Source organism: Callospermophilus lateralis, chromosome 14 (genome assembly GCF_048772815.1).
Source record: "Callospermophilus lateralis isolate mCalLat2 chromosome 14, mCalLat2.hap1, whole genome shotgun sequence".
Classification (NCBI taxonomy): domain Eukaryota; kingdom Metazoa; phylum Chordata; class Mammalia; order Rodentia; family Sciuridae; genus Callospermophilus; species Callospermophilus lateralis.
In genome coordinates this window covers 90,832,697-90,860,476 of record NC_135318.1, presented here as the reverse complement: position 1 = coordinate 90,860,476, position 27,780 = coordinate 90,832,697, and the positions used below count along the sequence as shown (strand labels likewise).

Here is a 27,780-nt window from a genome sequence, read left to right as displayed (position 1 = left end):
TCTGTAAGTTTTGTCATCGAATCCCTTACTGTTGGGCACTTAGATTGTTCCATTCCCCACTTCGTACACTGATTGGTGCTGTCCCCATCTTTTGTGGGTTGTGAGCGTTCAGGCATTGTCTTTCATCTTGGGAGGCTGTTAAGACCACTGCTTCCTGGAGGGATGAGTTCAAGGTGCTCACTTCCCAGTACCTTACAGTGAGGTCAAGGTGAATTCAACAGTGAGCTGAAGGCTGCTTTCTCAGGTGCATTCTAGAGATGAAGGTTCAGAGGTTGGTTAATGATGCTTCCCCCACCCCCCGAGGCTAGAAGCACCAATTACTTTTAACTTTCTCAGCAGAATTTTCCTTATCCTATGAAAGTCCTGAGCCACCATCATATTTGGGTCTCTGACAAAGCCAACAGTCGGTGTGTGGATAAGCAGCTGTCTCCCTGGCTGCCTGTGGATTTTCCTTGAACACTTTACTCCTTTTTGCTGCCTGCTAGTTCTTGTCAGCAGATAAATATGGTAGTAGATGCCAAAAGTTTAAGAAAATTGTGTGGGAAACAAACTTAGAAGAACCAAATTTTGTTTGCTCTCTGCCATGAACTGGGAGGAAATAGAATGGAGACAACTAAAGAATTGTTGCAGTTATACTGGTGGATACCAAAGACCCCCCAGATCCTCTCAGGGGCCACCAGTGCCCATGACAGCAGGTCTAAGGACCACCAGCATCCTCTGGAGGTGTCTGTACATCTCCAGGCACCTGTCAGCACCACCCCACTTTGGAGGACGGGAAGGAGGGAAGATCCCTGTGTCCCACCACTCTGATGAGACCTTGGTGGCTTGGCCCATCCCCCAGAGGCCGGGGAGTGCCTTAGAGATCAGAAAGGCTAACTTCACAAGAAAGAAAAATGATCATGAGCTACAGTATTTGTAGAAGATATGAGGATTTATAGTCTTTCTTTGATAAGCAATATTTGAATTTAACATAATTTTATGGGTATTTAAAATGCCCCTAAATGCTATAGGACAGCGTGTGGCAAGAGTTTGAGTTTTGAGGAGGAGCCCCACATTTGGGATCTTGGTTTATCACTTGATTAAAAAGTGGGCCAGTAAATAGATGTATGGAATCAGTACAATCCCTATCAAAATCCCAGATTTGTTTTGCAGGAATTGAAAAAGTGATTCTAAAATTCGTAAGAAAATATAAGAAGTCCAGAATAGTCAAAACAATCTTGATCAGTCAAAAATAGGAGGACTCACTTATGATGGGAAAACAGAACAGTGCCATTGTAATCAAGACTGGTATTTTGAACAATGAAAGAAAGAGTCTTAAAATATGTCCTCACATTTATGGCAAATTAATATTCACATAGGGTGCCAAAACAATTTAGTGAGGAGAGAAAAGTCTTCAGCAACTGGTACTGGTACAACTGGATACCAGATGCAAAAGCATGAGTTGGACCCCTACCTCACACCATATCCAGAAGCTGACTCAAAATGGTCACATACCTAAATGTAAGAGTTAAAACTACACAACTCTTAAAAGAGATCACAGGTGTGAATTTTTATGATCTTGGTTCAGGGGAATGACACTGGAAGGATAGCTCACCAAAAAATAAATAAATAAATTTATTAAAAATAAAAAAAATAAATTAGACTTTATCAAAATTAAAAAAAAGACTCGTGTATATCAAAGTGTACTATGAAGAAAGCAGAAAACAATCTAGAGAATAGGGAAGAATATTTGTAAAATATTTCATTAGGACATAGTATACAGAATATAAAAATAACTATTATAATTAAATAATAGAATGGCAAATAACCTAATTAAAAAGCATGCAAACATCTGAAAAGACATTTCTCTAAAAAATGCATATAGAGTACTAATAATGGAAAAATACTCAACACCATTGTCATCAGAAGAATGTGAATCAAAATCATGATGAAATACCATCCACAGCACTAGGATGGCTATGGTAAACGAGACAGATAACACTAAGTGTTGGTGAGGATGCGGGGGAAGCAAAACCATCATGCCTGACTGGCAGTGATGTAATGTGTTATCACAGGTTTGGAAAAATCATTTGGCAGCTCCTCAATAGTTTCAAAGTTATCAGATGACCCAGCAGTTCTACATACACACACATATATATATATATTGTTAGCATGATACTAAAAAATAGATGTGTGCACAAACATTCATAACATCATTATTCATAATAGCCCCAAAGTGGAAACAACTCAAATATCCATCAATTTCTGAATGGATAAACCAAATCGGATAAATGCTCACAATGAAATATTATTCAGCCATAAAAAAGCAATGAAGTACTGATACATGCTACAACATAGATGAACCTTAGAAACATGCTAAGAAGTCAGACACAGAAACCACATGTTATATGAGTCTGTTTATGTGAAATCTTGAGAATAAGCAACTCCAGAGAGATATAAAGTCAATTAAAGGATACCAGGGACTGAAAGCTGGAGAGTTTGGGGACTGACTGCTATTAGTATGATGTTTCTTTTCTGGGGATAAAATGTTTTGGAACTGGATAGTAGTGCTGGTTGTACAGCATTGTGAATACGTGAATACTTTGAGTAGAACATTTTAAAGGAATGAATTTTATGGGGTGTGAATTATATCTCATAAAAAAGTGGGCCAGTCTGTACACTCAGTCTCTGGTATGGTTAAATGATGGTGGTATCATGCCTCTTTTCCTCAGGGGCCATTGCTGGGCTGTAGGTTGGTGGTGGCTGAAAACCTGCCCTTGTCTCCATGGTCGGCCTTTCTCAGACTCTCCTGAGAGTCCTTCAGAGGTGGGGATTCACACAGATGGACTCATATAATGTGGGGTCTTTGTGTCTGGATTTTTTCAAGCTTCACCTATATTGTAGTGCGTGTCAGTGCTCAATTTCTTTTTATGACCCAAAATATTTTGCTTGTCCTTTAAGCAGCTGATGGACAGACACTTGGGTTGTTTCCACTTTGGGGCTATTATGCATGATTGTCCTATGAGTCCAGCCTTTCACAAACCTCCTGAGAAGGCCCGCCCCCCCCCCGCCCAAAGCTTACTCTGCTCTTGTTCTCATGAGGGAGGTTCTCATGCAAATCGGTGCACTTCCTGGGCATAAGGGAGCCACCCAACTGCACCTCTAGAGCTGCCAAGCCTTCTTCTTTTGTTAACCCACCTTTCTTGTCCATTCTGCTCTGCTCCTTCCCACAGGTTTGGTTCCGTGGCCCCAGATGGGCAGTACCACTCACCTATTAAGAACAAGAGTGCGAGATTCAATGCAATGTTGGCCGCGCTGACCCCTTCGAGATTGGCAGTGACTTTCCAAGCTGTGAGCGCCATGAAGGTAGTTGATTCTTTTTAATTGACCTCACTGTTCATTCTCTGCTTATTCTGGGGATGCGTAACCGTGTCAGGAGCTGAGCTTCCTGAGCCCCTGTGGTGTCATGTAGCCGGGATGACTGGTCACACTCTAGAGGGAGTCAGTTGGCCACACAGGTCACGTTTTTGTGTCCTTCTCGAGACATTATCCCATCCATCCTGAGCTGCTAATCATGGTGGATGGAACCTGGGCAGTGTGGCCACAGAGCCACAGAGCTGACTCAAGGAGACTGGGTTGTTCAGGACGAACACACCTGTTTCAATTTCCTGCAGCCGAAGGTCAGGGTGTCTTAGCTGAGTTCATGGGGCGTGTGGATCTCAGGTGCTCTTGGGGACATTCCCCATCACGTGTCGGAGTCCATGAGGCCAGATCTCCAGAAGCCACCTCTGCCTCTCCTCCCCTCTCTTCCTGTGTCTTGGTTTGGAGAGAGCATCAGGAGAGAAAAGTTCTGGAAGGTTCTTTCTCTCCTCTGCATGGGCCTACATTATTGTGTTCTCCGGGCCCTTCCATCTTTGCATGAGGGAAAGCCTGCCATGACCTCCCCTGAGCCGAGTGAAGCTGGAAGGAAGACAGATTCTGCAGGAACATGCCTTTGTGTCTTGAGTCCAGCTTTCCCTCAAGAGGAGTGACATTCCTGTGATTCCACACCTGACTTCAGTCACAGACGTCTGAACAGCAGACAATCTCTCTTAATTCGCTTCCTCTTTGCTTGCCCCCTTTGCCTGCCCCACCCCAGCTTCCAGAGCAGTGCTCCTCCTGCCATTGAATGGTGGAAGCACACACGCTAGGACTACCCAGCGCCCTCCTGTAGCCCCCTCCCGTGGTGCCCTCCCGTGGCGCCCATTCCTGTGCTTGTTTTGCAGTGGCTCTTGCAGTGGGCTCAGCTGGGTGTTCTAAAGTCCCCTGTCAGGAACCATCAGACAAACAAGGCCCCGGGAAAGCCTTGTGAGGAGGCGTCCAAGAGCCGAGGGAAACTGGTTCTTCAGGTCTTAATGGAAGCACTTTCAGCCATGCTCAGGACCCAGAAAGAGGGACGGAGAGAAGGCAGAGGAGCCCAGGGTGGCATCAAAGAGGAGACAGAGGAAGAGCCTGACCCAGGCTTTTGAAGCCGTGACACAGCGTCTGCACGCCGTCCCCTCTAGCCCCAGCACCCCTGCAGCCCTCAGAGCACACCCTGAGCATCCTGAGAATATGGACACAGGACAGATGCATGCTGGTGGTGGCCGCAGAGGCTGCTGGGAGACCCTGTGCCCGACAGGTGTGGAGTGGGTGACTGTGTGAGGGTGCTCCTGCTGCCAGAAGCCTGGTGGTTCCCTGAGCTCCGTGTGGGGTCACATGGACTCCGGTGTGGGCAGTGAGGGCAAGGCAGGGGCGACCTTCCAGGAGAGTCTTGGTTCTCAATGTCACCAGATCTGGCGCGGTGTGAGGGGGTAGCTCTGGGAGAGGAGACCAAGGTGTGATTCTTTGTTTTATTTTTGTGGTCCTGGGGATTGAACCCAGGGGTGCTGTATTGCTGAGTTACATCTCCAGTCCTTTTACATTTTTTAAAATATTTATTTTTTAGTTATAGGTGGACACAGTATCTTTATTTTATTCTTATGTGGTGCTGAGGATCAAACCCAGTGCCTCACACATGCTAGGCGAGCGCTCTACCTCTGAGCCCCAGCCCCAGCCCCTTTTTTGATTTTTTATTTTAAGACAAAGTCTCGCTAAGTTGCCCAGGCTGCCCTGGGACTTGCCATCCTTCTGCCTCAGCCTCAAGTCATTGAGATCACAGGCAGGTGAGGTTCTTATTCTCTGTTCCTCTGGACATTATCAGGGGTCAGCACCTGTCCACCCTGAGAGCCATGTGCAGACTGATTCCTCCTTGGGTATTTGACGTGTGTGCTTTGTTCCTGGCAATGGATAGTCATGATCACGATCGTAGTCTCTGAAGTCAGAGATCCCTGGGCTCCAGCCTCGTCCCCCGTGTGACCAGGCAGTGGGGCTGTGGGCAGGTCAGTGGTCCTCTCTGAGTCTCACTGTCCTTGCCTTCAGGTGGGCCTTGGGAAGATGGTGAGGCAGGACAAAGGGATGCATACGCATGCTCCACAGCTTGGAGTTGACGGGGACATGATGGTTGTTGTTGCTCCTGCTGCTGCTGTTGGGAAGGCAGGCGTTGGCAGTGGGAAAGGAATAAATGCCTTGGTAAGGCATTCTGAAATGTTTTGCAAAGATGCCCAGAAAGAGGGAAAGAGAGAAGAATCCCTTTGATTCCTGGGTATCTAAAGCAGAACACGGTAACTCAGAATTGGCACCTTCTCTGCCCATGTCGACCTTTCCACTCAAAGGAATTGCTTAGTGTGTTAGTCAACTTTCTGTTCCTGAAACAAAATACCCAAAATAATGAACTTATGAAGAGAAAAGGTTTATTCTGGCTCACAGTTTCAGAGCTTTCAGTTCATGGTCAGTTGGCTTATTCTTTTGGACTTGTGGAAAGACAGCACATCGTGGGCGGAGCATGAGTCAGAGGAGACTGATCAACTTTTGTCAGCCGGGATACAAAGAGAGAGACAGGAAGGGGAAGGGGTTCCAATATCCCTGTCAAGGACATGCCCCGATGGCTTAACTTCCTTCTACTAGGCCCCACCCACCAGAAGTGTCACAGGCCTGTGACTAAGCCTTTGATATGTGGGCCTTTGTAGGCTGTTCAAGATCCAGATCACAGCCCTGGGGTGAGGGGGAACCTGCACAGAGCCTGGCAGGGATCAGACCCCGTGTGTTCCAGGCCCTGCCATGTCGTCTGGCTGGACAGCAGCCCTGGCGGCTATGATGTCACCATTTCGAGTCTCCATTGAGGATGGGCTCAGAGGCCTCCTTGGCTACTCCTCCTCCTGCGGCTCAAACAGGTCCCAGATGTTTTCCCAGCTGAAACCTAAGATGGTCCTGCTGGGTCTGCTCTTGCTAATGAGTGGAAAACCAGATCCCTCTGTCCTACATTCATTCTTGATGTATTAGAAAACTGTCACCGTGGCTCTCCACAGTGACATTCGCTCAAGGTCAAGCATGCCCTGCCTTTCAGGCCTTGCCCAGATGTCTTCTTTTCCACGATTGTCTCTCACCGCTGCGGCAGGCCTCCGTCCTCTTGGATTTTCCCTCAAAGGCTCACTGTAATCCCCGTCCTCTAATTTGTGTCCAAAATGCCAGGCCAGATTAAATGATTAGTGAGGACAGGAGGCCAGGGAAATGGAGATGATTGCCGGGAGGGAGGGGCTGGGGGGAGGGAGTTGGTGCTCTGTGAGTGGGCAGGGTGGGGAGAAGGGGGAGTGGGAAGTGGAACCCAGGTCTGTCCTTTTGGATTGGTTCTGCGTGGAGACAGTACTTTAGCTCATCTTGAGCTGGTCCCCACTTGTAAAGGAGTTTCCCTAAGGGATGCCCTTAGGAGCTGGGTCCCATCCTGGGAGTGTCTGACTTGGCAGCTCCGGGGAGGGGCTGGAGAATCTGCATTTCTTGCAGGTTCCCAGGTGCCACTGAAGCTGTTGGAGGGGTCCTGCCTACCCCTCCCTGGGAAAGGCCTCCCAGACTCCCCCACGGCTATGGAGTCCTCCAGAGCCCCTCCCCTCCCCAGCAATCATCCCCGTTTCCTTGGACTCGTGATCTCACCTGATCTCACCGAGAAGCCTGCACACAACAAATGGGTGCAGTAAGTGTCTGGCACCATCCCAGCCACCTCGTCCCTAGGATCAAGGGCCAAGCTCTCCCCCACCAGCCCCTCTCTCCCCACTGACCTTCCCTCCTGCTGTTCCCTGCTTCCTCACCACAAAGTGGGCATGGCACGTGCTGCTCATTTTCAAATACATTTCAGAGCTCCTGCTGTGTCTTCTTAAAGGCCACAGCCTGCATGAGGTCCCTTTGTCACCTGTGCCCAAGGATCACAAACCTCTTGCAACTTTAACTTCAGTTACAACCAGCTGGTGTTTGTTAAAGTCACCTTGAGGATTAGGGCGTCCACATGAATTGGGGCGGGGCATGTCACAGTGCAGTCCATAACACTTGGCCACCCTCATGTGACTGTATTTGGAGACTGTGTGTATAGAGAGGTAACTAAGATGCAATGAGGCCATCGGGGTAGGGTCCTGATTTGATAAGACTTGCATGGTGTCTGTGAAGAGGAGACACCAGAGATCTCAGTCCCCATGCACCCAGAGGAAAGGCCACACGAGGACAAAGCGAGAAGGTGGCCCTCTATACACCTGGAAGAGAGACCTCGTCAGAAACTAACCTGCTGGCACCTTGACCTTGGGTTTCTAACCTCCAGAACTGCGAGAAAATGAATTTCTGCGGTTTGAACACTTGGTCTGGATGGCTGCTGGATGGACCTTGTGCAGAATGACATACTGCACAAGGTCACCGAACCACCAGTGAGAGTCGGGCTGGGAAAGGCTCCCAGGGGGCGGTCAAGACAGCAGCCAGCGGAGCTGGGGTCTTTTCCTCTCCTCATCCCAGGGCCAGGGCTGAGCCAGGCAGAGGAGTGCCCAGTAAAGCCATCAGCTGAGTCCAGTGGAGTGGAGTTGGCCTGCGTGGAAATAGTTGGCAAGTCCTACCTGCTCCAGACGCCATCGTGAGGCCACAGAGCGCCAGCCTCCCTGGGCTTACACCTGCCTCTGCGCGACCTCCAAGAGCATCTCCACTTCTCTGGAAACAGAGCTGCTGTTAGACGGAAGGGACGTCATGTGAAGGGTTTGCAGGGGTGTCTGCGGGCACCAAGCCCTTGACGCCTGCCCTGCTGGGATCACAAGGCCTGCAGAAGCCTACCTACTCAAGCTCAGGCAGACCGCTGGCTAAAATCACCTCCAAGGTTCTGAGGGTGACAAATAGAATTTGTAACTCAGGCTCACCCCTTGGTGGAAGCTGCCGAGAGCTGAGGTGAATTATGAGGCTGAGCAGGGTGCGGGGCAGCAGCCGTGGGTGAGCAGTGCTGGCCCTGAGTGGGGGCTGGGGACCGAAGGGCCCACACCACTTGGCCATCCTCCTGGGGTTCTGTGAAGGGCACTGGTCTTAGAGAAGGGTGGAGAGACTGATGGCAATCTTCAAGTCATACAAGGTTGCCGTATGCAAGATGGCGGTGCTTCTGCAGCCTCCTGGAGCTGACGGGGGCACAGAGGGAAGGCTGGTTTCAGGAGGGACTCTTGGGACCTCTTGGAATGTGCCCCAGGTGTACAGCCTGTCCTGAGCACTGCTGGGCATGAGTGCAGGGTCCAGGGAAAGTGCAAAATCCACTTTTTCAGGGGGTCTCTGGCCTCTCTGGGTAGGGATTTGACAGTAGTCTGGAATGACTTTGCCAAGACTCTTTGACTAGATGCTAGTTCATAGTGGATCAGAACCGCAAGGAGGTCAGGTGTGCAGGGCTCCTGAGCCTGAGGTGGTTGGTCTCAGGCCAGGGAGGGCCCTGCAACCCCCAGGAGAGCATTGGAGCAATCACTCAGCTTGTGTAGCACTGGCAGGCACAGCAGGCGCGGACGCCATTCCAGGATGTCCTAGTGCTGATGTTCTCACTGTGGTGTCTGACTGCTGGCCACAGTGCTGTGTGCTGCAGTCACCAGCCAGGGATGAAGCTTGTCAGCCGACATCAGAGTGTGGCATCCCATCTGTCCTGATGGCTGTGAATCAGGTGCTGTGATATGTTCCCCTGAGCTGAGGAGCACTCAGCTCCCTCAAATTAGTAATTATAGTTTTCATGACCACCATTACAAAACTTTCAGGGTTTTGTATGTTTTCTTCTTGCTGTGAGGCCGTCTACTTTTATTTTTCCTGGAATCATTTTGTGTTCATTTCTTCTTGTAACTTAAAGTGATCTCATTCTTATCATTACTAACAGGATATTCAGCAGGACAAGGATTGTGTCTTTTTATTCAGCCTCAGGGCAGGGTCTCTTAGAGCATGCTGTGGATGTCTTTTTACTCCCTCTTCCACCCACCCAGTCATCCATGCCTCCATCCATCCATCCACCCACCCACCCACCTGCCCATCCATGCATCCATCCATCCATGCACCCATCCATCCATCCATCATCCCATTCATCCACTCATCCATCCATCCATCCATCATCCCATTCATCCACTCATCCATTCATCCATCCACCCTTTCATCCACTCACCCATCCATCCACACAGCCACCCACTCATTCATGCCTCCATCTACCCACCCATTCCACTACAAAGACTCTGAACACAAAGATCAGTTAATGTATGAGTTAGTAGTTAATGGAGGAAGCTGTGGAACATTTTAGAAAAGAGTAGTCACCTACAGACGCCACAGTTTAGACACCTCCATCACCAGGCCTGTACGTGGGACAGGCCAAAGACAAGCCCCATCCACCAGAGCCTGGTTTCTTCCAGTAGTAAAGGGCAGAGTAAGCAGCATCTCTGAGGTCTTGCACACAGGAGGGCTCAGTGGAGGGACGGCCTCCAGCAGACCGGCAGGAGTGGAAACCTTCCAACCATGAGCGTGTGTGGCTTGGCATGGTGAAGCACAGAGTGGGGAGGACATGGGTTCCTACTACACAGTCCAGAGAACGCACGCTCCTACACCTGGTGTGAGTTTGGTTGAAGTTGCCGGGACAGAGTTCAGTGGCACTCATTTGCTTGGCACTGTTGGCCTGGCCGGTCCCTGGCATGTGTCTTCACAGAGCTGTGTTGGAGAGTGGAGCTCAGACCTGTCTCAGTCACGCTGAGTATGCTTTGAGGTAGGGCCGCTCTGTTCATCTCCTTCTGCTCAGGCCGCTGCTGCCCCTTCAGCGTCCTCACACAAACAAATGTGGGGAGCAGAAGATCCAGACTTGCTCAGCTGTTGGAAAGCTGGATGGAATGAGGCTCCCTCCTCCGCCGCTGGGAAGTATGGAGTTTCCTTCTCTGTTGTGGAAACTTCCCAGAACTGACCACCAGGGGGCGGCAAATACCAACTTGCTGCCCACGTCCCTTGACATTTTTGTATTTACTTTCCATGTGTCAGAAGCGGCTGGGATTTTGCTGTTGCCAGTTTATTTAGCTCCTTATCAGTTACAAGTGCTGCTTTTTAAAAAAGTGGACAATGAAAGAACGAGGTGCACCAGCTGAGTAATTGTCAGGCTCAAGACCAAGATGGTAAATAAGATGTGGAGTTATTTTGATGACTCTTCAAGGCAGAATTTGACTCATAAATGTCTCTTAAAAAAAATAAGCTTGCAGCATTTTGGGTGGATATGAAAATGGTTAAATATTTTTGTGGTGTTTCTATGGAAGCTGTTTATGTTTGTAACAACTGAAATTTAAACATTTGTCTTTTAAAAGATTTATCTACTTACTGCCCTTTCCCCCAAAGACCAAGGAGCAGAGATGAGTACAACCAGAGATAAGCAGCACATGGCATGAGGATTTGAAATAGATGCTTGGAAGGCTTCCATTTTGGACTTGTTTCAATTCTGAGCGCATGTTGACTACCTTCCTCTTAGCACTGTGGAAGTGGGTGACCTGGAACAGGGGTGTGTCCTCCAGAGACAGGGGCAGATCCATGGAACAGGAAACCACAGCTAGGTGGATCCAGGTAAGAGAAAGCCACAGCTAAGCGGGGAGGGGTCCAGGATCACACCTGCAGGAGGGGACAGGATGGTGGGTAGTGAGGACACCCCACACGGAGAGACGTCACAAAGAGATAGCGGGCAATATTTCTTGGTTGGGAGGGACTTCAGATATCAGAGTTCAGAGCATGTCTTTTTTTTTGTGGGGGAGGCTAGGGGATGGAACCCAGGGCCTCACACTTGCAAGGTGCATGCTCTGCCACTAAGCTCACCCCAGCCCCACTGTGTGTCTTTCAGAAAGAGTTCTAAGTGAGGTCGGTGGGTCTCTGCAGGGCAGCCTAGAGTTGGCATCCACCCTGTTCCTACTGAGTAGTGTATCTGGGTCACATTCACAGAGGGACAGCCTGGGAGCACAGGGTGGGTAGGGGTTTTCTGTGCTAAAGGAAAGGAAAGTCCTTGGGCATTCCTTCTTGTTTGATGTGGCCTGAAAACGTTAGATGCTTGTGACTGTGGCAACGTTTCAAGGAACACCGCTCCCTTTGACTGAGTCAGCAGAGGCATTGGGACCCCAGCATCCTGAGGTCCGGGTTGTAGTCAGGGCAGCTGGGAGGGAGGTTGTGCAGCTGCCTCTGAGTGCCCCTCCTGTGTCCTGCTTAGTAGGGGGCCGGCCTTCCTGGGCTCTAGCAGCTGGCTCGCCTGGGATGGGTAGAAAGGGGCCCGGACTGCAGCTGAGAAGAGCTTCACTGCCCTTTGGAGGCCCAAGAGCTGCCTCTGGGGATCATCGTCTGCAAGGTCAGCTTGGATGGTTGATGGCTGGCCCATCGTCCTTAGCAGCTTTCCTGCCTGAAATTTGATTTTCCACAGAGGATGAGCACTTGTGAAGATCACCGACCCTCTCCTTCACTCCATACCTTTGTCAAGTAGATCACATAAAGGGGTCCACTCTTTTGTATTGAGTGCTTCCTATTAAGGGACAATGGTTTGAGCATTTCACACATAATTACCCATTTGATCGTCTCAGTGGTCCTGTGAGATGGGTGCTTTCTTGACTCCCACTTCGTAGAGGAGGAAACAGAGACATAGGAAGATATAGCAGTTGGCCCAGATCTGCAGGGCTCACACTCCACCAGTCTGGCTCTGGGGTCCGGTCCCTGCTTAACACCAGGATGGCTTCTGTGGTCCTCAAGCAGGAGGTCTTGAGGGTCCTGCATCAGTCCTGATCCCTGGTGCTCCTAAACCTCCTAGTATTTGCTTTGGTTAACCGAACCAAACCCCAAATTTAAAAAACGTGGTGTCCACACTGAAAAACATGGAGATTCCACCCAAACTGGGATTTGGCAGAAGCCAAATGGTTAGTGGCTGGGCTGGAATCCAGGCCTCCTTCCCCATTGGGACCTGGGACCTGATTTAGTTTTTAGTGGCACTGCCAACTTTGCCTGGCAGCTGCCGGTCCCTGTGGTCCTGAGCATCTCTGGGCTGGCAGCAGGATGGGGGGGGAGGTGGGTTGTTCCAGCCTTTATATTGATGTTCTTTATGGGAAAAAGACCATTATGATGGACATTTATTGTGTCCAGGGGAATTTTTTTTTTTTTTGGCTCAAGCCAATGGAATGATTTTGAACATCTCTGCCTACTACAATGAAATTTAATAAGCCAAACAAAGTCTGTGCTTGCTTAGATAAATTTTAAGAAGTAAAGTGGTCCATTTAAATTTATGTCCACAAAGCCCTTATATTCTCTGAGAAGCAAATGGTTGGTTGTTGAGTATGTGTTCTACATTTCTTGATTTATTAACTTTAGACATTTCTGCCTCTCTGCTGTGATAGATGAGAATTTAGTCACACAACATCCCGCCCTTACCTCTTGTTTCACTTTTTTCCCCTTCACAATTTTTGATGTTTACATTATTAATTTTAATTCTCCCAAGAACTAACAGGTTAGTTATAAATATCCTGGACCTCCATTTCCCATCCTAAACACTTCATGTCTTGACTCCTTCTCCTTCCACTTCTGTCTGCTGAACCATTCATCTGTATGCTGTCAAGACTGAAGCATTTCAAGATATTTTCTGGGACCATCATCTAGCTTTTGGACCTTTGATTATATTATTAAGGCCAGTCTTGTTCACGGTAGAGCCATGTAGTCTATGAGGCTCATATTTCCACTCTATACACCAAGTGTCAAAACACCGTTACAATTTTGAAGAACAACACTATTCCTAGCTTCTAGATCAAATGGAATCACTTTTCTCATACTCTGCGAATTACTCAAAATCATATCATGTTTTTGTTTGTTTGATATTTAGATAATTGTATTTTGTAATTGTATTTTTGTTTTTGATTTCTCCTGGAATTTTAAATTGCCTTTCTTTTTTCTTGTTAGGAGAAAAAAAAATATATGTCTTCAACACCAAAGCAATAGTGTCTTCTAGCTTCTGATTCTTTTTGTCTGTTATATGGAATCCATCCATTATTCTCATTGAAGATCTAATGGTGCCCACTGATTTTTTATTTTAATCTTGACTAATTATATCTGATGTGATCTATAGCAATCATCACCTAAGTATTTTTCTTTTGCAAGATTTTTTGAAGTAGAAAAACTTTCTAAATCCTCTATTATCTTTTTGGTTGGGTTTTCTCTGGTTTTATTGTGATATGTATAGAAGTAATATCTTCTGGAAGGGTGTGTGGATGATAATGTTTTGATTCCTTGTATGTCTGAAATGTTCTGCATTTTGTCTTCACATTTGATTGACATTTTAGCTGAGACTTTTAACTTGAAAATAATTTTCTTTAAGGGTGTTGCTCCATTATCTTCTTGCATCAGATCCACTCACAGAAAATCCTGTTTTCCTCTGTTGTTACCTGAAAGTTATCTCTGCAAGCTATTTGTTTGAATTTTTCAATGATATTCCCAGATCTCACTTTTTGCTTATCACAATTAATTAATTAATTAATTAATTATTATTATTATAACTTTATGGCTATACATAGTAGTGGGGTTCATCCCAACAAACTCATACATGCATGGAAATGGATTTCTGTTCATGATCCCCCCTTTCCCTCCCCCTTTTCCCTCCTGCTCTCCCTCCCGTCTCCCATTCTCTTTCTCTACTTAGACATCCTTTCACTCATCTACTAATTTGTATTTGATTGGTTCTTTATGTTATCTAATCCTTCCCTCCCCCTTTATTTTACTCTAGTTTCCATATATGAGAGAAAACATTCAACCTTTGAGTTTCTGAGTTCGGCTAATTTCACTAAGCATGAGATTCTCTATTTCAATCCATTTACCATCGAATGCCATAATATATGTGTATATTACATATCCATATTATATAATATATATGTCATAATTTCTTAATCCATTCATCTATTGACAGGCACCTGGGTTGATTTCATAATTCACTTATTGTGAATTGTGTTGCTGTAAACATTGATGTGGCTATGGCACTTTAGTATGCCAATTTTAAATATTTTGGAAAAAATACCCAGGAATGGGATAACTGAGTGATATGGTGGTTCCATCCCTAGTTTTTTGAGGAATCTCCACACTGCTTTCCAGAGTAGTTGTATTGCAGTCCCACCAACAACTTACAAGTGTTCTTTTCTTCCCACCTGCTTAACTCTCAATAGGATGCCTCAGTGTGGAAGTTTGTCTCTTGTTCTTCTGGAAGCTTTTCTTCTAGTAGTTCTTCAGTAATTCTTTTTTATCCCATTTTTCTGTTTTCTCAGAACTTTAATTGTTGGGAGGTTGAACTTTTAGCTTGAGTGCCTCTCTTGATTTTCCCCTCATATTTCCCTACAGGAGTTACTCCATATTCTGAACATTTTCCTGACACATAGTTTGTTTGCACAGTTATGTTTAACCTTGAAGAGCTTTTCCTCTTATTTATTCTTTTTCTATATTGGTATGTTATCTTCTGTATGTGCAATTGCTCTGTAATCTCTTTGCTGATACCAACTGGATATTGCTTTTCAGAGTTCTGTTCCATGAGTTATCTTTCTGTCCCTCTAGAGTCAGTTGGGGTCAATTAGAGGAATGCAGAGGATTAGGAAGCCGAAGGACTAGAAAATAGCACGTACAATCAACATGAAATAAGTGCTTTCATGGAGTTATGGGCAGGACCTGAGAAAGTCACCAAGGTTAACTGAAACCATTCAGAGAAGAGTTCCCCAAAGACATTATGCTCTGAGTTTTTAAGGACAAGAATAAATTATTTCACAAAGAAAGAAAGGGAAGGACAATCCAGGAAGAGGGGGATGTATGAAGACACTGAAGGGTAAAATAGTGTGTCCAGTTGTGGGTGAACAGAGGGCTTAACCTGACCCAAGTTTGCATGGCCTGCTCGAGAGGCTGTGGTGGGGATACACTGACTAAGTGGACAGGTGAGCCAGGGCCATAATACACAAGCACTCATGGTCTGTGGAGGGCCCGGAGAGGAAGACTCACATGCAGGGGAAGGACCAGAGATCTACTGACCGTCCTGACAGGCACTCACAAGATGGAGGGGATGAAGGATGGACAGTCGGGACTATGATGATAGTCTAAGCAAGACAGGATATGCAGAAAGTGTGGAAGGGACAGGGGGACAGGATATGATGCATGTGCAGGGCCAGAACAGAAAGAGCAGGTGGGGTGACTGGATGTGAGGGTCAAGGGCGATAGCAGGTCTGGCCTGATGGCTGTGTAACTTGAACAGGTCTAGGGAGTTGAGAAGGGTCACACCTCCTCCTCTCCCATCATTAGAGACAGTGTTTCCTTAAATACCCAACTCATTTGGGCTTTTGTAGACCTGTTCTGTCCCTCTTCCTCTTTCAGTTCCCCTTCTTCCTCCTCCCTCTGGGAGCAAGTACTGAATGCACCAGTGGTTTGGGCACCAGTGAAGGTCCTTCCAGGAGGATGTCTCCATCTCTGTCTGTCACCTCCAGGGCTGTGTGGGCATGTGTTTAAGGCTGGCTGCAGTGTCAGCAAGCCCTTCTAAGAAACCCTCCACCACTTCCTCCAGTCTGATTCGAATCAATAAAAAAGGTGATGTTTTGGTCTCTGTCTGCAATTCCTTACTTTATTTCTCAATTTGTCCAAAGGTCATGTGAGGCGGGGGGTGGGGGCGGGATGTTGCCCATATTCAAAATGTATGTATTACCATGTCCCAAATAAAGAGCACAGCTCTCCCACCTCCAGCTGCTCCTGGAGAATACACTGTAAGATGATCACATGGAAATCCTCACTGCACTGAGGGAATTCCCTCTGGATCACGCTTGACTCACTTTGGAGGGGTTGTGGCTGGGGAAAAAGGAGGTCAATTGAGGAACAGTAACTCCCTGTCTGCAAGATTGGCCCTGACTGTGGGCTCCAAGGGCTTCTGTGGAACCACATTTATTTGCTGCCCAGCAGATTCATGGGGAAGGAGGTCTTGCCTGGGGTACCTCACCTCCAAGGCTGGTCATTGGGAATGTGAACTTCAAGAGGATAAGACTGTATCTTCTTGGTTACCATTGACTCTCTGGTCTAGAATAGGTCCTGGCACCCAGTAAGCACTCAGGGAGCAAATAGCGAACTAATGGATGGATGAGTGGATGGATATATAGTGATGAAGGGAAGATTTCCTTGGTGGAGAATAAGTCAGCCCAGATCACAATGCTGTGGGGATTGGGAGTGGGTCATTTGGTGACTTTTAATTCATTTATTCGTTTTGTAGTGCTGAAAACTGGATCCAGGGGCTGTGCCTGCTGGGCAAGAGCTCTACCACTGGGTTACATCCCCAGCTCTTATTTGGTGGCATTTTAAATATATGAAGAGCCCTAGAATCCTGAGCTGAATCTCTTAAAGGAACAAAAGCAAACATTTTCCATTTCTCACACGTACATCCAGACCTTTGTTTTAAAGCTTTGGGACTCGCGTGCACCAGGGGATTTCGGTCTGGGCAGGCGTGCGCATGGGCAGGAACTACTTTGTTTTTATTTCCTCAGTGCTTGCTTTCTCCTTGGCCGCCCTTGCAGATTGCTCACGGCTGAGCCTCCTGGGTCTGACGACATTGTCAGTGTGACTGGAGTGCTATTCTGGGCGAATGATGCACAGGTCCCGGAATGGTCTCTGTTCTCCAATGACAGCCGTGTAATAGGTTTAAAGCTTCAGAGAGCAGCCCTGGCCCCAAACTTTGGAGGAGTTGGGCTAGGGGGATTCTTCTTGGAGAGGGAAACTGATCTCAAACTCCAGCAACACAGACCCTATTGCAGTTCCCCAGGGCCACGTGTCCTCACCTCTGGGCTCTGCACAGCTTGGCCCTTTGGCCGGTGACTCTGCCCCCCCAGTCCTAAGTGTGCACACTGATCCCCAGGAGTCTCCCACCTGGCTCTACCTGTCTGCAAGAGCTCTCGTGGCTCCCGGCTCCTCCCAAATGTTAACCGCCTACTTCTCCCACAGCTCCAGGATGTAGGGACCTCACTTGGCACCAGGTACCTAGGAGCCCCTCAGTGGGTATCTGTGAACTGAGGTCAACATGTGCCCAGCCCATCCCAAGCATCTTTGTTGTAATTTGAGCAAAGGTCCACGAGAAGCACAGGAGCTGCCCTGTGCTGATCCCGTCTGCAACGGGCCAGGCTCTGGGCGCTCACTCAGTGCCCACTGCAGCCCACCATGCTTCCTGTTGCACAGAGGGAAGACAGAGGCTCCTTGAGGTGAGGCAGCTTGCCAGGGGCAACCCCCTCATGTAGGGCAGTTGTGCCCATCCCTGTCCTGAATGACTGGCAGGTCCCCCAAAATTCCTTTTGTCAATGACCCTTTATTTTGAGGCTACATTAGAAAAGGAAGAAAGGATATACTGGGGTTCAAAGTAGAGTGCCTTGGGTTTCTGGAAACTTCCATGCTCTTTGCTTAGGTAGTTGTGCTTCCTTTGACCTTGAGGTTGACCCACCGGATGTGACATTCCAAGGATTTGATCCTGCATACCTCCAAGGTTGTAAGAATGGTCGGGACTTGAATGTGGTTCTTGTTTCCAGGGATCTTCTAGGTCGGGTGGTCAGGGTGATGGATGTGAGCTCTGGGGTGACCCTGCTGGGTCATGTTTTCTTTATTAACATTCATCTGGTGATAATATTGGAGCTAGTAGACTTTTTAAAAAATATTTGCATATCTCATTTCTTTGTCTAATTAGTGTGGTGAGAACAGTGTCCCAGTTTTCATGCTTGAATAAATAGCTGTCATGGTGGAAGGCGCTCAGGGGCTGGCTCACCGCAGTGCTCTCTTCCTTATGTTTTCCATCTCAGCTAAGCTCTGCTGCAGTCCACGCTCCCAACTTGTCTTTAAAAAGAACTGATCTTGTCAGCCAAATGTATGACATACCTCCTCAACTCAGAGGACACCTTTGTCTGAGCATCCCGCCACTAGGGCTGCTTAGTACACAAAGCCCACTCTGAGCCTATGTTCCACTTTCAAAGTAGGCAGAATAGAACAGGGAGAAGGATTTAATTCAAGTTTGGCCTTCCTCTGCATGACCCACCTTCATGACCTTGCGAATCCTGAAGCTGATTCTTTGCAGCCTGGCCAAAGGTGAAACGGTACTGTAAGTGCCAGGTGCCTCTTCTTCAAACCTCAAAGTGGTGTCCCCATCTCCTGAGGCTGTTGATGGGATTCTCTGAACCTCTGTATTATGGTCGTAGGGTCCTTTGTTCCTACCACAGAGCCCCCTCATAGACTTCAGTGTGGTCTTGGTTATTTCCAGATGTCACCTAGTTGGTAAGAGGTAGACCTGAGATTTGAACCCGTTACCTGTGTCCATGTCTTCAAGCCAAGGAGACCTCTGGGATAGGGGTGTGAATGCTTGTGGGGTTGAGGCAGGGTGTTTTAGAAGGAGGAGGCTCTGACAAGTTTTATTCCAGAGGGAAATGAGGAAACAGGGAGAGGTCAATGCTGCCAGAGAGAGGGAGGTTGCCAGAAGGGAGTGTCACAGGGAGACGCAGGACGTGACATTAAACACAGGTAGAAGGTTGGCCTTGGAACCAGAGACACGAGAGGCAGAGTCTGAAGAGAGAAAAAGCTTCAGAGAAGTGAGGACAGGCCAGGAGATGAGTCCTGTCCTCTCAGGAGTGAGGGACAGGTCTAGGCCCGAGGAGCAGGAGCCGGGTGTGTGTGGAAGCTTAGGAAGAAGAGGCGCATGTTAGCCGCATCACCGCACTGTGACAAGCTTCCTGCAAAGGTCAAATTGAAGGAGGAAAGGCTTATTTTGGCTCATGGTTTCAGGCCATGGTCAGTTGGCGGTCTTGCCTGGGCCTGTGGAAAGGCAGAACATCATGGAGGAAGTATACTGCTCACCTCATAGTGGCAGGAAAGCAAAGAGAGGGAGAAGGGGCCAGAGTCCCCATGTCCCCCTTGAGGGCACACCCAATGACCTAATTTCTTTCCACTAACTCTACCTCCTGAAGGTTCCACACACCCCCCACCTCCGTGGCATCACAGGCTGGCAACCAAGCCTCGACACATAGCCTTTGAGGGACATTTGGAATAGCAGGGCCCAGTCTCCACAGCCACTCAGTGCAACAGAAGGGGGAAGACGGTGGGCAGGAAGAGGGCCATGGGCACCTGTGGAGCTGGGGTGCTTGGTCCTGCAACGTGGAGGTGTAGTTTGAACACAGAGGTAGGGAAATAGAATGGTTGAGTTAGCCCCAGTTAGGAAATTCACCAATTAGGTTAGAGAGTGACAGGGTGTCACTGTGAGGTGACAACTCCTGGGGAAGGTGTGACTCGGGCAAGCCCAGGAGATGAGGGTGGGAGGGGGTGGAAGGAAGGGAGACTGTGGTCAAGGGAAACTTTCCCCCTTCCACCACTATTGGACACCAACTGCCAGTGGGTGACATTGGCAGTCCATCTCTGTGTCTCAGTGCCCAGCAAATATGAGGCATCTGTATGGAAAACTGTATGGCAAGACTGGCTGCCGTACCTGAATTTTACCCAACTGTGACTTGAAGTGCTATCTATTAAAGATGGACTTTCACCTGGCCTCCTGGTCAGGTGCAGGGGCGGTCCTGCCTTTCCTCAGTTCTTCATTCTGTCCTGAATGTGGAAGGGGTGTAAGTGTGAGATTCCCAGGGATGAGGTCCCTCTCTGGGAGCATTTAAGATCTTTGCCCCTTCTCTTTCTTGCCTGTTATTGGGGGTTTCTATTCATCATGAAGGTGCCAGCAATCAGAGGATCTCGAAGCTTTGGGCGTGGAGCCTTCACACAGGTTGCCTGGGCTCCGACCAGAGATCGGGTTGTCCAACGCTGCAGGTCCAGAGATGCCACCTCCCACCTGGGTGGAGAGGAACCTCTCCCCTGGATGTGGCTCAGACTCTGATGCCCTTGGAGCTAAGTGGGACCTTTGCTAAGACCTCTGGGGCCAAGCAGGTGCTGTCCGTCTCTTTACTGCCCCAGGTCAGGTGGCTGCCGACTTAACATGGCCAAGGTAGTGATACCAACTTTCTCAAGTTACTCCCCCACCTTCGTATGAGCACCCCGGCTTTGAATGTGACCAATTACCCTGCCCCTCCTTAAGGGTGAAGAACCTACATTATCTATTTGGAATTCTTTCTCCCATTTATTCATTTATTCAATTACTTCTTTATATGTAGTATAAATGTACTTTTGGACTTTTAATTTGCACTTTGGGTTATAATCGAATACTACTTCATTTATTTTGTTGTTTAAATAGTTTCAGCTTCAGCTATTGAGAGCTCTTTTATTTGGCTCTTATTTCCCCGTGACATGCTAGTGTGTGTGTGTGTGTGTGTGTGTGTGTGTGTGTAGACTTTCTTTTCCCTTTATTTAGTTATCTATTTTTATTATTTTCCCCACATTTTTATTGGTGTACTACAGTTGTACATGATGGTGGATTTGTTGTGACATATGCATACATGCACAAAATAGAACAATATCATTGGCTCCCCAGCACTTCTCCCCTCCCTCCCAACCTCCCATCCCCTGGTCCTGTTCCTCTGCTGATCTCCCTTTGATTCTCATGAGATCACTGTCCCCCTCCTTTCTTTCCCTTTTTCCTCTCTAGCTTCCACATGAGAGAAAACATACATCCCTTGTCCTTCTGGGTTTGACCTTATTTCACATAACACAATGGCCTCTAGTTCCATCCATTTTCCAACAAATGACATAATTTCATTTTTCCTTATGGCTGAATAAAGCTCCATTGTGGATGTATACCACATTTTCTTTATCCATTCATCCATTGATGGCATTTAGGCTGGCTCCATAGTTTGGCTATTGTGAACCGTGCTGCTATCAACATGGTATGCGTGTGTCACTGTAGTAAGGTGACTTTAATTCTTCAGGATAAATACCAATGAGTGGTGTAGCTGGGTCAGATGATGGTTCCATACCTAGTCTTTTGAGGAGCCTCCATACTGATTTCCATAGTGTTGTGCTAATTTACAGTCCCACCAACAGTGTTTCTCCCCATTCTCTCTAGCATTTATTATGAGTATTCTTGATGCCTGCCATCAGACTGGAGTGAGATGGAACCTCACTGTTACCAACTTTCTCAAGTTACTCCCCCACCTTCATATGAGCACCCCGGCTTTGAATGTGGGCAGTTACCCTGCCCCTCCTTAGGGGTAAAGAACCTACATTATCTATTTGGAATTCTTCCCCCCATTTATTCATTTATTCAATTACTTCTTTATATGTAGAATAAATGTACTTTTGGACCTGTAATTTGTACTTTGGGTTATAATCGAATATTACTTCATTTTTTTTGTGTGGTTTAAATAGTTTGCATTTCCCTAACTGCTAATTTGGAGAAAGCTAATTTTCAGGAAGCCCTTTCTTTCTTTTTGGCTTCCCAATGTGCTCCAGCTCATCTTGTGCTTTTCCTGCCCCAGTCCTAGGAGCCCTGGTATCTTCTATTGAAGAAAGCTTTGGGAAGGCAAGATTTGGGTGCTGTGAGTTTTCTTGGCCACTGGAATGTTGTTACCTCTGGGCCTTCCCAGTTCACAGAGCAGGGAAGATACCCGCATCTGTACGTTTGCACTAGTGTGCATCTGTGTTCAGTGAAACACGAATCCTCGTGTGGTCTCGACTCTGATCCATCACCACACGGGTCACTCTGGCCTTCTGTCATTGTAGCTGCTCCTACAGTGAGAAGCCTGGCTCAGGCACCTGCCGTCCATGTGCTTGGCTGGTCAACTGCAGTACATGCAGTTGCTGGCCCCAGGGCTCTGGACTCACCCCTCAAGGAGTGACACGATCGTGTGTGGAGGCCGGTGCTCATGTGCAACTCGCTCGCTTCAGTCCACGTTCAGCTCCAAGATCACTTCATTGAGCACCTTGATCTCTCAGCTCCGCGGTTAGGCTCTTTTATCTTAGTCTGGATTCTGCCGTGTGGTGTGTTTTAGTGGCTTGCATTAAGTTCCACTCTTCATGGTTAAATTCTATGGGTTTTGACAGATGCAGAGTTAGATGCATCCACTACTTCAGTGCCATGCACTTTTGCCACCCCCAGCAATCCCCTGTGCTTCACCTGTTGGGCCCTCCTGCTTCCCTAAACCTTGCCAGCCCCTGACCTATTTACCATCTGTCTGGTTTCGTCTCTTCCAGAATGTCCCTTAAGTAGAATCATATAGCGAGTGACCTCTCCGAGTATCTTCCTGTACCTGACGCTCTGTGTTCATGGTCCCTCCTGGTTCTCTACTGTTGCTGAATTGTTTTCTTGGTGTGGATGTACTCAGGCTGTTTACCAGGTACCCCTTGAGGAATATCTTGGTTGTTTCCAGTTTGGGGTGATTATGAATAGAGCTGCTATAAACATTTCTGTGCAGGTTTTTGTGTGGACGTGATTCTTCATGATGTGAGAACACCATTGTTGGGTGATACTGTAAACTTTGAGTAGAAAAAAACTGTCTTTCATAGCAACTCTATCATTTTTATATTTTCACCAATGATTAATGAGCAAGATTTTGTTCTGGGTGTCAGATAGGTGTACCCCTTCTGATAGGTGTGTAGCAGTATCTTATTGTTTATTTTAATTTGCATTTCTCTGATGGCAAATGATGCTCAGCATCTTTTCATAGGGTCCTTTGCCCTTTATATTTTCTTTGGTGACTATTTAGATCTTTTAACCTATTCTTTTTTTTTTTTTTTTTTTTTTTGGTACTGGGAATTGCACTTGACTACTGAGCCACATCCCCAGCCCCCTTTTTTGGTATTTTATTTAGAGTCAGGGTCTCACTGAGTTGCTTAGTGCCTCACTGTTGCTAAGGCTGGCTTTGAACTTGATATCTTCCTGCCTCAGCCTCCCAAGCCACTGGGATTACAGGTATGTGCCACCGTGCCCAGTCTTTTAACCTATTTTTAAAAATATTTATTATTTTTTAGATATATTTGGACACAGTGCCTTTATTTTATTTACTTATTTTTATGTGGTGCCGAGGATCGAACCCAGTGCCTCACCCGTGCAAGGGAAGTGCTCTGCCACTGAGCCACAGTCCAAGACAACCTCTTCCTCCTCCTCCTCCTCCTCCTCCTTCTTCTTCTTCTTCTTTTTTTTTTTTTTTGGCATATGAATGTCCAGGTGCTGGGGCATCCTTTACCAGGGAGACTGTCCCATCTGATTTAATTGCTTTTCTGCCCTGTCAGAACTCAGTGGATTCTGTCTGTGTGGGGCTATTCCTGGGTCCTGTATTGTGTGCCTTGACCTGGGTATCCACACTGTCTCTAAAACTATGTTGCCTTCATGCTATAATCTTGGAATAAAATAGTGTGAGTTTTTTTTAAGCTTCGTTGTTCTTCACTATTGTTTTGGTTATTCTAGATCTTTTGCTTTTTCCTATAAATTTTAGAATCAGCTTATCTATACCTATAAAATAGCTTGATTATATTGTGATCACAAGAATTGATAACCTTAGTAGTACTGCATCTTCTAATTGATAAATAGGCTTCCTATTCTTTTATTTGTAAACACCTTCTGTTCCATTTTTAAAAATCTGTCTCCTCTGTTAAGATGATTCATACTCATCTATCTTCAAGCTCACTGACTTTTTCCTTTGTTCTCTCCATTCTTCTGTCCAACCTGTACAGGGAACTTTTATTTTCAGAGATACTATTTTTCCCATCCTATTTTTCTTCCTTGTTTCTTGTTTTTATCTTCCATTTCTCTGTGGAGCGTCCCTGTTTTTTTTTTTTTTTTTTTTTTTTTATTAAATAGATCATACATTCTTTGGCCTCATGGAGTATGGCAACAATATGTACTTTAAAGCTCTTATCTGGTAATTCCAGCATCTGGATCATCTTAGAATAGGCATTTACTAGCTGTCTTTTCTCTTGGGAATGGGTCACATTTTCCCAGTTCTTTGTAAATGAGTAACTTTGGATTGTGTTCTGGACATCGTGATTATTTTATTTTGAGGACTCTTGAGTGATGTTATATTCTTCTGAAGAAAGTCGATGTTTGTTTCAGCAGGCAGTTAACCCAGAGTCAAGGCCTGACCTTGAACCTCATCCCTTCTTCTCTGTGTTCAAGTCTCAGTCCAAGTCCTTGAGCTTTTCTGCATGGCTTTGAATTTGCACGCAGTCTGGGGGTCAGCCAGAGACCCAGGCAGGGTTCAGGCACAGACTTGGGATATCCCGCTCTTGCTCTTTCTTCTCTTGAGATTCCTCTTTTTGCTCCAGGGACTGTGGTTGCCTTGGCTGACTCCCTGGGTTCCTCCAAGAAAGACAACCGTTTTAATCTCAGAGTTTTACCCACCTATGCTGTGCTAGTCCTTAGCCATGGCCTGCTTTCAAGAGAAAAACTGGGAAAACCATAAGACAGCAAGAACAGTAAAACCCAGGAGCATTCCCAGCCTCAGGTGGTTCTTCCAGGGCCGACCATCCACTTGTTCCACTCTTCCTGGGGCCCTGGTCCTGGGTGTCCCCAGAAGCAGGAAGGCACGGAGCGACATTGGATAATGAGCAGACTTAGCATCTCTCCAGAACACTCAGCTTAGGTTTAGAGGGCTTAGGCCAGGCTGAGACCAAAGGACGATGATAGCCCCAGCAATTCCCACAAAGCGGGGTGACTTTATTTAATTGTCTGTTTCCAAATTGGTTATTTATCAGGAAGGGATGACAGACATTTTTGGACAAGAAGTTCTCTTTTTGCCTCTCTCCCCTCCTGTGTGTCTTAGGCAAGGGCCAAGGTAAACCTTTCAGAAGCACTTCCTTGTTCAGACGTCTTCAGCACCTCTCTGTTGTCTCAGCGTCAAGCTCCCACAAAACCCCATAGTCTGACCCCAGCCATCCCTGCATGTTCAGTCATCTTCTAGCTTGTGAGCTCAGGCAGGGAACACTTGCTGAACTTCTATCTCCCAATCCATAAAATGGGAATAGCATGGTTCCTGATCAGAGCTGTTGACAGGGTTAGATGAAGTGCTATTTCTGCAGCACATGGCATCATATTTGACAGGCAGAAGATGCTCCTTCACGCCACCCATGGGCACATTTCACTCCAACTTCCCACCTGGCTCAGATTCTAATCTGAACCTTATATTTCAGATGCATTGAAAGGTGTGTTTTCACACAGAGAGACACACAGCTCTTCCCACTTTGTTGGTGGTAACACTGGAGTGTAGCCATGGGATGGCCATATTGATGTTAGAGACATGTCAGGTTCAAGTTTGAAGACACCAGGCTTTTGCCTGAGATTTGGGGAATTTATTTTGCTCTTTTATGTCTTGACTTTTTAAAAAAGCGGTTAGGCTCTTCACCGAGCAGTGCACCCATAATCTCTTCTCTAGCTACTGGAAAACCTTTCTGCGCAGTTGGGTGCTCTGTGCAGATGGGGCTTCTATTCATGGTAAGGAAGCTACATGGGCAGCACAAGAACATGGACTCCCCAGAGATGGCTGTCCTGTCAGCTTTCAGCATCTAGGAGGCAGATGCAAACTTTGTGGGACTTAGGGTGCCACATGGAAGTGGAGGTGATACAAATTCCATGATTTCAACACACACTCACAGAGCTCCACTGTGGGTCTGGCCCTGGACTAGATGCGGGGTGGGAAGTGAACCCCCATCCTCCAAGAGTGTGCAGGGCGGTGGGAGGAGGTCTGTGTGTAGCCAGCAGCCCCGACATGTTCCCCGCAGAAGTGGCCAGAGAGGGATGCATGAAAGCCAGGGTGGGGCGTGAGACCCCCAGGGGCTGTGGCGTCTAGGGATCCATGTGAATGAACTTTGAAAGGTGAATGGGGGCGAAGGGCCCTGCAGGCCGTCAAGATGCATGTGCAGGGTGGAATAGTGCTCTGCACTTTGAGGTCGGGGTGACGTGATGTGCCCATGGAGTCAGAGGCCGGGTGGTCAGAGAGAGCCAGGGTCAGGGAGGTGGCTCTAGAGCCTGCCTTCATCTCATGGCCACAGAGAGAACCAGAAGCCTTTTCAGCTCTGGCTTTCTGCTAGAGGAAGGCAGTCCCTTTGGAAGTTCCTGCTGTCCTTCCTGTGAGGGAAGGTAACACTGAAGAAGGTGGCAACAGGGAGGCACAAGATCCAGAGCTGCTCAGCTGGAGGGATGCACTGAAGGGGCTGGGGGTGTAAGCCGAAGATGGCGGGTGGGGGAGGGATGGGTCTTCCTTTTTATGAGGTGTCCCTCAGTGTGGAAATGCCTGTCCCTCATGTTCTTACTTCTTCAGACTACCTCCTAGCGTGCTTCTCGTGTTGCTGTACCATCTTCTTCACTGCAATTTATGTTGGCGACAAACTATTGAGTGATGTGTAACTGATGGAATTCTTCTCCCATTAATTAGCAGTCTGCCTCTCCTCAGGAGCTGTAGTGTGCGTCTTTAGATTCCCCTTCTTTTAGAGTGTTTCCTTAGGGACAATCTAAGATAACAAGACCTTCATGACTCCTCCAGACATTTTGTCAAATTGCTTTCCAGAAGAGCTGGCTGACTCATGAAGCTGCCTGTGGTGTGTGAGTAGCTGCTTGCTCCTGCTACTGTCCCTGGGCTGTTCTTCCTACATCCGGTCCCTGCAGATGTCAGTGGCTAAGAGCAACCAAGCCTTCACTTTGTGCGGAGGGCTTTGCACGCAGGTCGCTCAGCCTTTCCATCAAGTCTGCGAGTGAGGAACACTGCGGTCCCCAGGGAGGGAAGGGGAACGGAAGCACAGAGTGTGTCATGGCCCAGGTCAGGAGGCTAAGAAATGGTGGGCTGAGCTGGGATTAGGTAGACTCCTGGGGAGCCCTTGCTGCCTGAGGCTGTACCCAGCTCACGCTCTTGCTGTTTACACGTCCATTTTGTTTGTTTATTTTGGTGAGGTTGAGTGTGTGCTCACGTGTTTGGTACTTGGAATTCTTTTTTGAGTGACTTTTCCTCTTATGTCTTTCATAATGTTTTATTTGCTAAACTCTTCACACCCCACGGCTCGCTCCCTGGTTTGGCGCCAGTGCATCCCAATGTTGATGACATCTGCTTCTGGGGCGGGTCCTGTCCTGGTCTTGGCTGAGTCAAGGTGCCCTGGCCTCCTGCCTCCAAGCTCTGCAGAAGCTTTGGAGGAGAAGGTGGTGCCTGATTCAGGTTCCTAGGAGACAGCCGTGAGGCCGGGCACCACTGGTGTCTCTAGTCACCTGGGCCTGAGGACCTGAGGCCTGCTTCCCTAGGCTGGTTGGACAAGCACCACGTTGGTTTCAGTGTTGGCTCCACGTTTGTTTCCACTAGTCCAGCGGCTTATCTTTCACATCAGCCTTCAAAACTTTCAGATCTGGAGTACTAGGTTTCTGAAGAGTCTGGGAAGAGCCTATTTATTCCACACACACATGCGCGCGCGCACACACACGTGCACACAACATGTCCCCTTCTTTTCCTAAACTTAAGAACTTAAATGTGCTTTTTTCCAGGGAAGAGTAACGTTGTG

The 27,780-nt window shown here is 47.5% G+C and overlaps 1 protein-coding gene across 1 annotated transcript in view; it reads left to right on the top strand.

The window, feature by feature from the left end:
* Acoxl (acyl-CoA oxidase like) overlaps positions 1-27,780 on the top strand; it is a 286,003-nt gene that overhangs the window by 23,876 nt on the left and 234,347 nt on the right. Inside the window, 1 exon segment of the mRNA XM_076833499.2 lies at positions 3,213-3,345. Within this exon segment, the coding sequence (XP_076689614.1) occupies positions 3,213-3,345 (133 nt within the window).